At 40.7% G+C, this 15,518-nt stretch overlaps 2 protein-coding genes and 1 long non-coding RNA gene across 4 annotated transcripts; all 3 read right to left on the minus strand.

The window, feature by feature from the left end:
* Window positions 1–41: 41 nt before the first annotated feature.
* LOC133125182 (leukocyte cell-derived chemotaxin-2-like) lies at window positions 42–6,804 on the minus strand. Of its 2 annotated transcripts, none has more exons than XM_061236937.1 (6): window positions 6,677–6,804; window positions 4,904–4,990; window positions 4,533–4,580; window positions 4,143–4,239; window positions 3,173–3,324; window positions 42–800 (listed from the first exon to the last, which is right to left on the minus strand). In XM_061236937.1, the coding sequence occupies exons 2-6, from the start codon at window positions 4,935–4,937 to the stop codon at window positions 634–636; spliced, it is 498 nt and encodes a 165-aa protein (XP_061092921.1). In that variant the 5' UTR covers window positions 4,938–4,990; window positions 6,677–6,804; the 3' UTR covers window positions 42–633. The 2 variants fall into 2 exon arrangements, with proteins under 2 accessions (XP_061092921.1, XP_061092922.1); XM_061236938.1 differs by lacking the exon at window positions 6,677–6,804 and adding an exon at window positions 6,033–6,083.
* Window positions 6,805–8,623: 1,819 nt separating this feature from the next.
* On the minus strand, window positions 8,624–12,943 carry LOC133123941 (leukocyte cell-derived chemotaxin-2-like). Its single transcript, XM_061234684.1, has 6 exons — window positions 12,901–12,943; window positions 12,628–12,693; window positions 11,773–11,838; window positions 11,487–11,592; window positions 10,864–11,015; window positions 8,624–8,992 (listed from the first exon to the last, which is right to left on the minus strand). The coding sequence occupies exons 1-6, from the start codon at window positions 12,902–12,904 to the stop codon at window positions 8,826–8,828; spliced, it is 561 nt and encodes a 186-aa protein (XP_061090668.1). The 5' UTR covers window positions 12,905–12,943; the 3' UTR covers window positions 8,624–8,825.
* A 230-nt stretch (window positions 12,944–13,173) lies between these two features.
* Window positions 13,174–15,518, minus strand: LOC133123942 (uncharacterized). Its single transcript, XR_009708270.1, has 4 exons — window positions 15,350–15,518; window positions 14,319–14,366; window positions 14,059–14,124; window positions 13,174–13,241 (listed from the first exon to the last, which is right to left on the minus strand). It is a non-coding gene; the product is annotated as an uncharacterized LOC133123942 (long non-coding RNA).

Below are 15,518 nucleotides of genomic sequence, written 5' to 3' on the forward strand. Positions count from 1 at the left end.
CAAGACAATAACTAAACATAAAACATGACATGACAAGCATGAAACGTGACATGTAATTTATTTGATATACTAACAAATCTAAGTCTTCCTTTCTTCCTTTTGTACTTATTATTTCATTTGAAGACTAGACAATTTTTTAAACGCACTATCAAAATCTCTTTATTGACAGTTTGGATGAAATTGTTCATTCTATCACAGTAATAATTACGAGTTCTTTGGTATCTTACAATTTTTAAATGTAATTTGTTTAGACTGTATTTGAAAGCTCCTTAAACAGTCTGTGAATAAGAGTGCACTCCAGTTCCAAGAAAAGCATGCAAAATAACATCCTCACCAAGGAAGTTCACAGTATGATCTCAGTGAAAAGGGATTAAAACAAAACAGCCAACCGAGTGTTCATTTATCATATTGCAGATAATCACACCTGCTGGTGCTAATGTATGACAAGTTATTAGTATTATTATTAACCATTATTTATACAGGATAAGTCTGCCAAATGCCAATAATGTAATGATTTCATGTGTTTGCTGTTCATTTGTGTTATGCATCCACTATACATGATTATCTCTGATGATGATGTTGTGATTTCAGAATTCAGGAATAAAGCTGCATTCTCTGAAGTCGCTGACAGACTCAGAAGTGCTGGGTGGGGTCAGACTCGTCACACATCTGCACGTGGACATGGGAGGTGATCCCGGGGTACACAGACTGCATGGGCAGCAGCTTCCCGATTGGCTGGCCCTTCTTCACTTCCCCGCTGCTCTTGTCCGGCTTCAGGTAAAACAGCTTAAAACACAAGCCTGCCGAAGACCACATGAGTCAGCGAATCCATCCATCTACCAACTGCAGTTCAATAGCATTTCATTAATCTATCTACTGCATTTACAGTGCATCCGGAAAGTATTCACAGCGCTTCACTTTCCCCACATTTTGTTATGTTACAGCCTTATTCCAAAATGGAATAAATTCTTTTTTTTCCTCAAAATTCTACACACAACACCCCATAATGACAACATAAAAAATAAAAAACTAAGAAATCACATAAATATGTACATGTACATAAGTATTCACAGCCTTTGCCATGAAGCTCAAAATTGAGCTCAGGTGCATCCTGTTTCCACTGATCAACCTTGATGTTGCTACAGCTTAATTGGAGTCCACCTGTGGTAAATTCAGTTGATTGGACATGATTTGGAAAGGCACACACCTGTCTATATAAGGTCCCACAGTTGACAGTGCATGTCGGAGCACAAACCAAGCATGAAGTCAAAGGAATTGTCTGTTGACCTCCAAGACAGGATTGTCTCGAGGCACAAATCTGGGGATGGGTACAGAAAAATTTCTGCTGCTTTGAAGGTCCCAATGAGCACAGTGGCCTCCATCATCCGTAAATGGAAGAAGTTTGGAACCACCAGGACTCTTCCTAGAGCTGGCCGCCCGTCTAAATTGAGCAATCGGGGGAGAAGGGCCTTAGTCAGGGAGGTGACCAAGACCCGATGGTCACTCTATCAGAGCTCCAGTGTTTCTCTGTGGAGAGAGGAGAACCTTCCAGAAGGACAACCATCTCTGCAGCAATCCACCAATCAGGCCTGTATGGTAGAGTGGCCAGACGGAAGCCACTCCTTAGTAAAAGGCACATGGCAGCCCGCCTGGAGTTTGCCAAAAGGCACCTGAAGGACTCTCAGACCATGAGAAACAAAATTCTCTGGTCTGATGAGACAAAGATTGAACTCTTTGGCATGAATGCCAGGCGTCATGTTTGGAGGAAACCAGGCACCGCTCATCACCTGGCCAATACCATCCTGTGGGGATGTTTTTCAGCGGCAGGAACTGGGAGACTAGTCAGGATTGATTGAAAGATGAATGCAGCAATGTACAGAGACATTCTGGATGAAAACCTGCTCCAGAGCGCTCTTGACCTCAGACTGGGGCGATGGTTCATCTTTCAGCAGGACAACGACCCTAAGCACACAGCCAAGATATCAAAGGAGTGGCTTCAGGACAACTCTGTGAATGTCCTTGAGTGGCCCAGCCAGAGCCCAGACTTGAATCCGATTGAACATCTCTGGAGAGATCTGAAAATGGCTGTGCACCGACGCTCCCCATCCAACCTGATGGAGCTTGAGAGGTGCTACATAGAGGAATGGGCGAAACTGCCCAAAGATAGGTGTGCCAAGCTTGTGGCATCATATTCAAAAAGACTTGAGGCTGTAATTGCTGCCAAAGGTGCATCAACAAAGTATTGAGCAAAGGCTGTGAATACTTGTGTACATGTGATTTCTTAGTTTTCTCTTTTTAATAAATTTGCGAAAATTTCAAAAAACTTCTTTCATGTTGTCATTATGGGGTGTTGTGTGTAGAATTTTGAGAGAAAAAAATGAATTTATTCCATTTTGGAATAAGGCTATAACATAACAAAATGTGGGAAAAGTGAAGCGCTGTGAATACTTTCCGGATGCACTGTATATTCCTTCAATACACTGTAACTGCAAAATATTGCAAACAAATCAACGTTAAGAAGTGCATGAGTGTACAGTACATTTCTTCATAGTTCAGTTCAATCTCAGTAGCAGAACTAATATAAAGTATTAAAAACAGTGAACCAGACTGCTTGAAGGCAATTGATTTTTGGCAAATGACTTAAAATGTGTAGTCATAGCAAAGCATGTAACGTTATTTGGAAAAAAAATGTGTTATTCTAAAAATACAACAATCCCCCCTCCACCACCACCCCCATCCCCATCCCACCCTTACCGCACTGCTGAAGCCAAATCTTTAAGGACAAATCTTTCAATACAGGTTATAGATTTAATTACATGTGAACAAACTGGATTAATGTCCAATTTTGATTTGATGTGGGTTGGCACTATGATACTCAATAGCAAATAAATAGCAAATGGGAAAGTTCTTAACATTGCAAAGTCTGTCTTAGCAAGTGTTTTAGTCTGGTAATGAGAGATAAAATATTTCTTTCCTTTCTTTTCGTTTCCTTGATTTAAGTTACTGTTTGCTTGCCAAGTGAAATTCCTACTCTCTCCCTTCATTGGCAGTATTTTTTCTTATTTAGCAAAAATATATATAGGGTTTTAAGGCCAAATATAAGACTAAAATACTTGTTGAGATTGGTAATGTTTTTGGCTTTTTGCAGTAAACGTGTTGAGAGAAAAGTGACCTTCTCCTTCAAGCTTGACCCCATTGTCAATGGCATTCCCGTTGCCGTAGGGAATAGCCCTTCTGGTGATTTTCACGTCGAACGGGGCGTTCACTGTATCCCCATCCGCGCAGACGATGTCCAGACCTTTGTGCTTGCTTTTACCTCCACCTCTGTCCACAGAAAACATTTACAAGGGACTCCATTACTTTCCTTAGCACTTAGCACTGTGCTATCATCTGTGGCATTACATTATACATTATCCAAAGTGACTTACAGTTGATGAGACTAAGCAGGAGACAATCCCCCCTGGGGTGAATAGCCTTGCTCAAGGGCCCAACAGCTGTGCCAGTCTTATCATTACATTTTTGTCATTTGGCAGACGCTTTTAATCCAAAGCGACTTACAAGTGCATAGGTTCTACCACAAGTCAAAGCATCACATCCATAACATATCATGGCTACACCATCCCAGTCATGTACCTTGACCACTATGCTACAGGCTGCTTAACTTGTCATCATGTTAGCCTTCTCCATACTGACCCACCATGTCACCTATACATCGATGAGTTACTTCTCAAAAGGCAATACCCAAACTGTTATTTGACTTTTGTCATGACCTACACACACTTCTTTTCAAAATGGTACTGTACCACTTGTGGCTTCATTTCAGACGAAGGCTCGCTGCTTAGAACCTAGTACCTTACTACAGATACCACATGCTTATCATTTCAGCTGTATAACATAGCACACCATGCATAGACTACATGGCCTTCCAGTGGTAGCCAGAAAGAGGTTATTGCTTACAGTGGCATGAAGCGATTTGTACCTACGGTACATACCATGAATTTAATATGATAATGTATTTTATATAAATATCTTTTAATCCCAAGGTTGACCAAAGATATGTGAACATATGCAGTATACTATGACATCAAGATAAATAGCATATATGCAGCATTTTAAATGCTAATTCTATGGTGCTTCCTTACCGGCTGGCTCCAAAGTGTCCACAGCCATATCTTGCGCCATCACACTCTCGCTTCCTGTTGCTGGGGTTTCCACTACACAGGGCACCAAACTTCACTTCTGCAGTGTCAAATAAGAGGTCTTAGAATTTACTGAATGGGCAAAGTTTTGTCATCAAACCTTCTTATACAAGCAAAGCAACATAAAATGTATGTGTGTGACTGTGTGTGTGTGTGTGTGTGTGTGTGTGTGTTTATTTAATTAAACACTGTCAAGACAAGTTCTGTGCTTGCAAGAAACTGTGTTCATTCCAAAGTCCGGTTTCTACTTGTTTTGGGTTTGTCAGTGTATATGCTCTATGTCTGTAGGGTGAGTATGCGTGCGTATATGTGTGGGTTAGGAGAAGATTTTACCTTTTTTAGATGATTTCGGTTGTCCACAGACATGATCAGCACTCAGCACTGAAGCACACAGTTGAAAATTAGTCTTAAAATTAGACTTTAGACTTTGCCTGCATTCTGTTATGATGGGTTCCTGTAAATGACTGTGACCAGGTTAGGTGTTTACATTTTTTTCAGTTAGAAACCCCAAGTCTGTATGTTCATTTTCTGGGTCAATATCTTGTTGGCTTACCCCTTGAACCAACCAATGAACTTGTATAGCTGCAGTGGAATACCCAGTTGTATAAATGTATCATGTGGCTATAAGTTTCCCTTATCCCTAAAGCTTCTGCTAAAGTAACCTACAAGTGAAGCGGCATCAAAAGGACTTGGAGGAATCTCACCGGTCAAGGCGACGAGAAGGATGGCTGTCTTCATGTTGAAGTCCCTGATGGTGCTGGTGCTGGTGCAGTCAGCTTACTGACACCCACCTGTCCAATGAGGATTCAATCCTTTTACAGAGGCAGACCAGGATTGGAGGAGCATGGACACTCCCACATCCTCCGCAAAATATCCACAGCCACAACAGTTCCTCTACCAATCATTGCCAATCATGATCTTCTAAGCAGTAAGAGAGAAGTACAGCCTGAGGTCTTAAACTACCACAGCTGGTAAAACAGAAAGTAAAGAAATGTACCGTAAATCCTCAAATTGTGGCTGGGGTCTTTTATTTACTTAGGCTGCACAAAGCACAGGCCTTTATTTGGGGCAGGCTTGTATTCGAGGCAGGCCTTTATTTCTTATTAGGCTTCTGTTGTAGAATTTTATTCTTAGAAATGAAGTAAAAGTCTACAGTTAAAGTGGGCCAACACTGTTCAACACTTCCTGTAACCTTTCAGAAATCAATTAGTGTAGGCTAATCAGGAACACCGTTTGGTAAGTCATAGTGTCAGTCTTAACAGACTTAGTTTATTGCAAATATTCTCAAACACAATAAATCACATGCAAGTCCAGAATCCATAAAATAACCACTTGCCAGACACGCCTTCATGAACAATAACAAATTAGCGTAGATAACAGCAAGTTAAGGATCTTTTTTTCCTAAAGTGCGTTTTATTGTGAGACATGCGGTTTTTTTTTACGTGGTTTTTTTACGTTTCGTTTGGAGCAGCATACCGGTAGGCTTTGGTTTGGGATTTAATTTACTTTTGGACTGTTTGATTCTATTGCTAAATCTTGGGACTGATGGGCACTGAAATCTGGGGGGTATTTGATGGTTCACGGTTTATGTAGTTGAAAGAGTGTCGGGATTTCCACCCGTCTGTTTATTGCGAGTCAAGGCAGCCGCTTTCATTCAGTCATTGAACGTGCGCTGTGCTGTAAATACATGGAAACCTTATTGCGTAGCCAAGTAGCCTAAATTGAGTTAATTTTTAATTTTGCCTGATTTACTTTTAATAAATTCGTAGGCTCGAATGCCTCGCGGCAACAATTGTGTTTAAATGTATACTGCTTCTGTTGCACTCCTACAAACTGAGGAGTGGAGAAAAGTAGTGTTTTAAGAAAAGACACAGGACACCGTGCCGCTTTCGTCAGGTCGGTAGCTGTAATAATGTAAACACGCAGCTATCCTTTTTTAAGCAGTCCATTATTTCTCTGAATGCGAGAAATTATGTATGAGTCATCACCATGTGAATAAAGTCCATACATTCTCCAAAGTCCTTTTGTCAACTCATTATCAAACTCATTAACAGCATGGTCATAGTGTCTTCACTTACAGCCGAGCGGTGACCAAACAGTTCATTATAACAATTCAGAACAGGCATCACTTGATACCTAACTAATGCATCATTGATACTTAACAGATTTAATGCTGAAAACATTTAACATATGTCACACTAAACGTTCAAACTGTTTCCCAATAATCCATCATTACATGTAAAATTACCAGAATTACATTGACAATACATAGGCTATCTTTTCTCTTCATAACGTGTGCTTAATACAATGATAGCGATGAACCGCGCTTTACTCCGTGAGATTGTTCCTCGTGACTAGCAATACTTCTACACTTGAAACTAAACATTGCAATGAATGAAAACGTAACAACAAAATCTCTCCTTTTTTGGCCTTACAATCAAGCGATAACATTTTCAAGATATGGGCAGAATGCATACCTGAGGAGTGGAGAAAAGTAGTGTTTTAAGAAAAGACACAGGACACCGTGCTGCTTTCGTCAAGTCGGTAGCTGTAATAATGTAAACACGCAGCGAATTCCTGTATTAGGTTGCAGCACATTCTCCCCACAGGTATCGCCCTCTAGTGGGCATAACCCCAAAATACATACAAGACAGTGCAGAATCTCCGTGAGAATTTCCCCATTAAGTATTCAAGTTTTCCCTTTTTCACAGAACGTACCTGGTACAATGAACTCATGTTATACTAGTAGTGCTACACTCATCATTACCACACTTCAGCCTTTCGCAAGCTACTCAGAAGAGGCGGCAAGCGACTGGTAGCTTGAGAGCAACGTGTTGGAGACCCATGGTGTAGGACAACGACTTTTCATTGGCAACGGTATTAAACCAACCAACAATGTGAAATATTAAGAAGAGCTCTTTTAATGCATTGAGTTGAATCGAAACAATGTCTTCTAGTGCTCATGGACTGATAGCCCTACTGGTAGGCAATATTACCCCGGTTTGTATTTGGGAGCCGGCCTTTATTTGCCCGAATCGACCACGCCCCCGGCTATTATCCGAGGCCCGGCTTCAAATAGAATCCCGGACACAATTTGAGGATTTACGGTATATTAATATATGAAGATCACGAGGGGCATAGGGAGACATCTAGGCTCTCGGGTTGTTTCATGACATCATGAGGGGGAAGGTCTGTGAACTGAGGGTGGGGGGAAGGAGGTTAGGAACAAGATCATTCCTATGTTAAATGCAGTATTGGATGTAGAGTGTAGTGTGTAATATTAAACATCTGCAGAATGTTTAATAGATTTATACAAAGGGGAAATATACAGCTATGACAATAACCAGGGAATGACAGCACCCCAACACAGCATAGAACAGTAAAACTGAGCTGAGCTCTTAAGACAACTGTGTGTGCGTGTGTGTGTGTGTGTGTGAGAGAGAGAGAGAGAGGGTGTGCTCATTCTTCTAGGTGAAAAACACACAAGCTGCTTTGTATGTGGCAACCTGTCATCAACAAAGAAGCACAATGCCTGCTAGCATATGCAGTTAATTAATTATGTCATTGCGTGTGTCACACGACATACATATGGTAATGTGCATGTACTGCTGACATTTGTGTTGTAGAGTACTGTGCAAAAGTCTTAGGCACCTGTACAGATTCTTTCAAAAATAATTCAATAAAAGGTCCTACATAAACATACTATACATTTTACATTACATTTTAGTTTGGCATTTGGCAGAATAGTTAAGAACTAAATCAAATCAATATTTTTTGTGACCACCCTTCGGAGTTAAAACTGCATCGCTTCTCTGAGATAGCCAACGCTCTCCTGCAGTTCTATAAGACAATCAGCAGGGAGGTTGTTCCAAGCATGTTGGAGAACTTGCCACAGTTCTTATGCAGACTTTGGTTGGCTCCTTGCTTCTGATCTCAGACAGCCTTGATCAAGTTTTTATGTAAAAAGTAATCAATTGCTTACAGTAATATGTTACTTTTTAAATTAAATACAAAAATTAAATCTTTTGGAAAATGAATATTTGGAAATTTCAAATGTCTTCTTTTATACTAATGCACACAAAAAAAAGCCATATATATAATAAGGTCTAGGGTGCCTAAGACTTCTGCACAGTACTGTTTGTGTGTACAATATGTGTATGTCAGTTAGGTTGTATCATTTTTTGTATAATTTATGTTTTCCTACTGCCATTTGTTCTTTGTAACATTTGCTTTGTCAGGGCAGTGCATGTGATGCCAATAAAGCACTTTGAAACTGAAAATAAGTTTGAGATAGAAGGGGGGGGTCAATCTCATAATTCCATAAAGTCTTTGTCATTAACACTCACAGCTATTTCTGTTTCATTCAGTCTTTTATTAAATTGCAGCAGGTGAAGAAAAATTGGCATGTTTTCCAGGAAAGTGTGTGATAGACAGCCAGCAAACAGTTGAAGCTAGATATAACTTTCATAACTTTTCAGAATTCAAGAATGAAGCTGGTCTCCCACGTGTGGGGGGGGTGTTTTACAGGATCAGACGGGCGATTGGAGAAGAGGTGAACTCCCGTCTCTGACATGAGAATGAAGGTGTAAAACGATGAGAGGATGGTTGCTCAGGCTCTCACGGGCCTCAGAAGTACTTGGTCGGGTCGGTTTTATCGCACATCTGCACAGTGATGTGGGAGGTGATCCCGGGGTACACAGACTGCATGGGCAGCAGCTTCCCCAGCCTCTGACCTTTCCTCAGGGTCCCGCTGTACTTGTCCGGCTTGACGTAAAACAGCTTGAAACATTGGCCTGCCGAGGAGCAAAGCGGTCAGTGAATACATCCGTCTACCGACTGTGCTCTGTGTAAATCATCTATCTACTGACCCTTTAAGTTCCAATGGCTCCACCTAAATCCCAAGGGGTTTTGTCCTTGGTTGAGAAAAGTGAGGACATAATTCATTACATGTCATGTCATGATCTAACCACCGACCTTGTGGGTCCCAGTCATTCACCTTAACCACTATGCTAAAACAACAAAGCTTAAAGGGTTAATGACATCTCATCAGTCTACATGCAATCTATATTGTATTCACTATTTATATAATATCATGTAATTGCAAAATATTGGTGAAAACATTTTTGCATCTCAGTATCAGAATTATGTTATTGGATTAATGTACCGTATTCAAAACAGCAAATACGATTCAGAGAGTCTGAAGGTTTGATATATGAAATTCTAATAACAATGTCAGAACCAGAATACCAGAATTCTTCAACAGCTTATTCCTGGGAGCTAGATTCTGTAAATAGTGTAGATGGCATTGTGATAACTTATTCTGTCTCTAGTGAGTGGCATAACTTTATTTTGCCTGGGAGATGTGCTAGCACTGTGTATACGCAGACCTGTGGGGTGACAATGGCTCAGGTGGTAAGAGCAGTTGTCAGGCAGTCAGAGGGTTGCTGGTTTGAATCCCACCCTGGGTGTGTCAATGTGTTCTTGAGCGTGACACCTAACCCCTAAATGCTGGTTGGTACCTTGCATGGCAGCCAATTGCTGTTGGGGGGTGAATGGGTGAATGAGAAGCATCTATTGTACAGCGCTTTGGATAAAGGTGCTATATAAATGCCAACCATTTACCATTTGGACATAGTCAAAGATCTTGATGCATCTTCTTTTTTTTTCAGTGATCGGAAAGGCCAAGATGCATGTATGGCTGATATCACCAGTTGAATTTCCTAGAGCGATAAGCTTCAGTGGAAATCTCTTTATCTTATCAAAATTGGCAGCTTGTCCTGCTGAAACTATATTATTATTATGACAAAACGAATGATGATATGATTGGCCATTACACAGTCATGCATTATTATGTGGATACATAGTCCAAGAGGTGAATTAATTGGCTGTTTATTTGCTTCTCCTGCCTCTATACATAGAAAATCATTCGTATCATTTTTTCCTTTGAATTCTATTGTTCCAGGACAGTTCAGCTCGCTGACATTCTGTTTTCTGTTTTTTCTCTTGTAACATAATTTACAATGCGAACTGAACAAATCTGAAGAACAAAAGAATCAAACTGTAACCAACGAGGTCAATAATTGAACACTGTGTCAACACAGGTTCCCATCTAGACTTTGAAACAACCTGGCTTAATTCCAAAGTCCAGCTTCTGTGTGAATTGTGCTTGTCAATTCTGGTGTAGAGTGTTGTGCCTTATTAGTTCCTGTGTAGAGCATTGTGGCAGCTGGGCTTAGTTTGCGGGACGGAAGCAGGGCAATCCGAGGACCACGCCAAATGGTTAAATAGGTCCACACCTACCAAAGGTGTGCTCCTTTCCACCGGATGCGGCTGAGACCAGGGAACTCCCGCCTGAGAGAGAGTGTGTTGTGTTTGCAGAGCTGGAGAACAAAGCTGAAAAGCTATCAATTGGTTTTGATTTATTTTGCTTTGTTATCTTAGTTTATTACTTCTGCCCTGTGACGGGGAAGGGTGAAGTCTTGATCGATCTCTCTTTCCCTCTCTTTTGCCCCTCAGCAAAACCCAAAATAAATGCCGGTTGAACCCAGAGTTTTTGTATCTCCCTATGTCCAGCTCTTGTCCCGGCGTGTGATGGACACACACTGGCATTTGTCATGCTTAGCAACAGGACAGTACTCAGGTGTTTAATGTGGCGAAACATCACCTTGTCTTCCGAGGTTGACTCCGTCATTGATGGCGTTGTTTTCTGAGTACGGGACAGCGCGTCCGCCCAGCACCACGTCGAACGGGGCGTAAACCGTCGCACCGTCAGCGCAGACGATGTCCAGGCCCAAGTGTTTGCGTTTACCTCCAGCTCTGTCGACCAAAAAGCATTGGTCTGGGTGTTATTTACAAGGGACTCCATTGCTCATTTTAGCACTTTAGCACGCAGAGGAGTTACGCTCTGTCTGCCGTGTGTCAGCGACATAATCTCTTGACGCAAACCTTTACCATCGTGACCCACCAGGTCATCTATTTATATTCTGTATGACTTCCTTCTCAACGGGCAATGCTAACAATGCTTGTTATTTGACTTTTGTCATGACAGTGCTTTCCTACACTCACTGCTTTTCAAAATGCTACGGTCACCTTTTCAGACAAAACCTGTGTAGTACGGACATGCCTTACTACAGATACCACATCATTCACCGATAGAAGATGACATTTTCTGCTAGTGGTAGTTCAAAAGGAACTTTCCCCGCAATGACGTGGTATGGTCTGAATATACTGTGTCTTTAACTGAAATATTTTCAGCATTTTAAATTAGGCACATTGGTGCTAGCTTACAGGCTGGCTCCATAATGTCCACAGCCATATCCTCTGTCATCACATCCTCTCCTCCTGTTACCGGGGTTTCCACTGCAGAGGGCACCAAACTTCAGCCGTTCAGACTCTGAGGATAGAGAACGGCTGCCGTGAATGAGTAAAGATGGATTGAATGACTTACTCTTATCATCAGGCATTCTAATGTGCTTATACCAGCACAGTCATAAGTATACTTAAATCTGCATGTGTGTGTGTGTGTGTGTGTGTGTGCACATGTGTTTAAGCGTGTGTTAGAGCGATATGTTACCTTCCCCGATTGAGTGCTGATCTTCAGAAGATTCAGTAGATTCAGAAGATTGCTCACCTCTCGGCTCTGTAGTACAGAGATAGAGAGATGAGAGTTAGTCTTCACTGAGACCATCTTCATATACCCACAGGCCTGCATTCTCTCAGCAATGCTTTGCCATCACATATCCTGTCCTCTTGTAATAAGACTTAAAACCTTCTGTTCTCTCAAGAAAATATTAGCTTGTTTTAATTTCATGTTTGCTTGACATATGTTACGTGCACTGAATAAGTCCTGATCTTCAGAAGATTCAGTAGATTCAGAAGATTGCTCAACTGATTGCACTGTTGTACAGAGATAGAGAGATGAGAGTTCAAATTTTTATTGACAAGTAAAATTGTCTTACCCCTTTGGCAAATCTTGAAATGAGTTAAACTGTCTAACCTTATTGGCAATCTTCTAATTAGCAAAAAAGTAATAGAAATAAGATTTTAAATCTCAAATATAAGAATAAAATGCTTGTTAAGATTATAATAAGGAAGACTGTGTGTGTGTGTGTGTGTGTGTGTGTGTGTGCGCGCGCACATGTGTTGAAGCGTGCGTTAGAGCGATATGTTACCTTCCCCGCTTGAGTGCTGATCTTTAGAAGCATCAGTAGATTCAGAAGATTGCTCACCTCTCGGCTCTGTAGTACAGAGATAGAGAGAAGAGAGTTAGTCTTCACTGAGACCACCTTCATATACCCACAGGCCTGCATTCTCTCAGCAATGCTTTGCCATCACATATCCTGTCCTCTTGTAATAAGACTTAAAACCTTCTGTTCTCTCAAGAAAATATTAGCTTGTTTTAAGTTCATGTTTGCTTGACATATGTTACCTCCACTGAATAAGTCCTGATCTTCAGAAGATTCAGTAGATTCAGAAGATTGCTCAACTGATTGCACTGTTGAACAGAGATAGAGAGATGAGAGTTAGAATTTTTGCTTGACAAGTAAAATTGTCTTACCACTTTGGCAAATCTTAAAATGAGTTAAACTGTCTAACCTTATTGGCAATCTTCTAATTAGCAAAAAAGTAATAGAAATAAGATTTTATATCTCAAATATAAGAATATTCTTATATTCTTCCTCAGACTCAGGCAATTTCTCACCCATTGCACCTGCGCCGAATAAGTCCTGATCTTCAGGAGATTCAGAAGATTCAGTAGATTCAGAAGATTGCTCACCTCTCGGCTCTGTAGTACAGAGATAGAGAGATGAGAGTTAGTCTTCACTGAGACCACCTTCATATACCCACAGGCTTGCATTCTCTCAGCAATGCTTTGCCATCACATATCCTGTCCTCTTGTAATAAGACTTAAAACCTTCTGTTCTCTCAAGAAAATATTAGCTTGTTTTAAGTTCATGTTTGCTTGACATATGTTACGTGCACTGAATAAGTCCTGATCTTCAGAAGATTCAGTAGATTCAGAAGATTGCTCAACTGATTGCACTGTTGTACAGAGATAGAGAGATGAGAGTTAGAATTTTTATTGACAAGTAAAATTGTCTTACCCCTTTGGCAAATCTTGAAATGAGTTAAACTGTCTAACCTTATTGGCAATCTTCTAATTAGCAAAAAAGTAATAGAAATAAGATTTTATATCTCAAATATAAGAATAAAATGCTTGTTACGATTATAACAAGGAAGACTGTGTGTGTGTGTGTGTGTGTGTGTGTGTGTGTGTGTGTGTGTGCGCGCGCACATGTGTTGAAGTGTGCGTTAGAGCGATATGTTACCTTCCCTGAATGAGTGCTGATCTTCAGAAGATTCAGTAGATTCAGAAGATTGCTCACCTCTCGGCTCTGTAGTACAGAGATAGAGAGAAGAGAGTTAGTCTTCACTGAGACCACCTTCATATACCCACAGGCCTGCATTCTCTCAGCAATGCTTTGCCATCACATATCCTGTCCTCTTGTAATAAGACTTAAAACCTTCTGTTCTCTCAAGAAAATATTAGCTTGTTTTAAGTTCATGTTTGCTTGACATATGTTACCTCCACTGAATAAGTCCTGATCTTCAGAAGATTCAGTAGATTCAGAAGATTGTTCAACTGATTGCACTGTTGAACAGAGATAGAGAGATGAGAGTTAGAATTTTTGCTTGACAAGTAAAATTGTCTTACCCCTTTGGCAAATCTTAAAATGAGTTAAACTGTCTAACCTTATTGGCAATCTTCTAATTAGCAAAAAAGTAATAGAAATAAGATTTTATATCTCAAATATAAGAATATTCTTATATTCTTCCTCAGACTCAGGCAATTTCTCACCCATTGCACCTGCGCCGAATAAGTCCTGATCTTCAGGAGATTCAGAAGAGTGCTCAGCTCTCGGCTCTGTAGTACAGAGATAGAGAAATGAGAGTTAGTCTTCACTGAGACCACCTTCATATACCCACAGGCCTGCATTCTCTCAGCAATGCTTTGCCATCACATATCCTGTCCTCTTGTGATAAGACTTAAAACCTTCTGTATTTCTCTCAAGAAAATATTAGCTTGTTTTAAGTTCATGTTTGCTTGACATATGTTACCTGCACTGAATAAGTCCAGATCTTCAGAAGATTGCTCAACACTCAGCACTGTAGTACAGAGATAGAGAGATGAGAGTTAGAATTTTTGCTTGACCAGGTAAATTGTCTTACCCCATTAGCAAATCTTGAAATGAGCCAAATTGTCTCACCTTTTCGCATTAGAAAAAAAGTAATAGCAATAAATCTGAAACATAAGACTAAAATGCATGTTGAGATTATTATAAATCATATTTCGTGTGTATGCGTGTGTGTGTGTGTGTTTTTGCATTCAATAAGAAACTAACTCCAGATCAGTTGTCACGGGTGGTAACATATTAACCATGAGTGTGCTGGGTGCTGGTACACTCTCAGCAAAAAATGCTTCCAAAAGGAACCCTTTGATTCCATGGAAGAATCTACTTCACGGATTCTTTGTCAGGCAAAATGGTTCTTTATCTGGGAGCTCTCACACTTCACCCAAGTTTCAGAATGACCTGAAAAGGGTTCCTCTGTGGAGACATGCCAAAGAACCCTTTTTTTCTGAGTATGTCATCCCCGCTAACATTCACCTGCATTCCGCTATGACAGGTTACTGCAAGCACCAAAGACAAACTGTGTGCATGTTGGGTGCCAAGAGCTGTGTTTATATCCAACACCCACAGTGTGAAGACCAAAACCCTGTTCAATTCCTAGGTGTATGTCCATTGGTTTACCTCATAACCCAACCTATTTTCCCAAATCATTTCAGTGAAATCATGTCATAATAAATCTCCTTCTGCGGTGTAAAGTCACAAATGTGTGATTGGAATGTTCTTAACTGAACATTCTAATGCTGATGTCACAATCACTGCTGGCAGTGGAACACAATGGAGTTCTAGAACACTGAATCAAACTTTTGGAATGAAAGAACACATTTAAAAAACTACTAAACTACACTTCAGAGGTTTTAATTGCAGAATAATTTCATATAGCAAGGACATGGGTTTAACTATGCGACAGTAACTGTTCATGTACAGGCAAAGCTGCAGGAAAGGACTTTAGCAGAAGCTCACCAGCTGAGACCAAGGCAGTCAGAAGAAGGATGGCCGTCCTCATGTTGAAGCCTGTGATGTTGCTGTCCGTGCACCTACCTGTGTTTTCCCAGCGAGGATTGGCTTCTTTTATTGAGAGGCCAACTGATGCTGGGGGATGGGGTGGCCAAGGTCCCCATCCCACTTCCCC

The sequence above is a fragment of the Conger conger genome, chromosome 3 (assembly GCF_963514075.1).
Source record: "Conger conger chromosome 3, fConCon1.1, whole genome shotgun sequence".
Classification (NCBI taxonomy): Eukaryota; Metazoa; Chordata; class Actinopteri; order Anguilliformes; family Congridae; genus Conger; species Conger conger.

Coding starts and splice junctions, on each gene's coding strand:
- LOC133125182 (XM_061236937.1), bottom strand. CDS start 4,937: ATGAAGACAGCCATCCTTCTCGTCGCCTTGACCG. Junction 4,581..4,903: donor CCTTCTCGTCGCCTTGACCG/GTGAGATTCCTC, acceptor TGTGTGCTTCAG/TGCTGAGTGCTGATCATGTC. Junction 801..3,172: donor GGTCAAGCTTGAAGGAGAAG/GTCACTTTTCTC, acceptor GGTCTTCGGCAG/GCTTGTGTTTTAAGCTGTTT.
- LOC133123941 (XM_061234684.1), bottom strand. Junction 11,016..11,486: donor GGACATTATGGAGCCAGCCT/GTAAGCTAGCAC, acceptor TTTGGTCGACAG/AGCTGGAGGTAAACGCAAAC. Junction 8,993..10,863: donor AGTCAACCTCGGAAGACAAG/GTGATGTTTCGC, acceptor GCTCCTCGGCAG/GCCAATGTTTCAAGCTGTTT.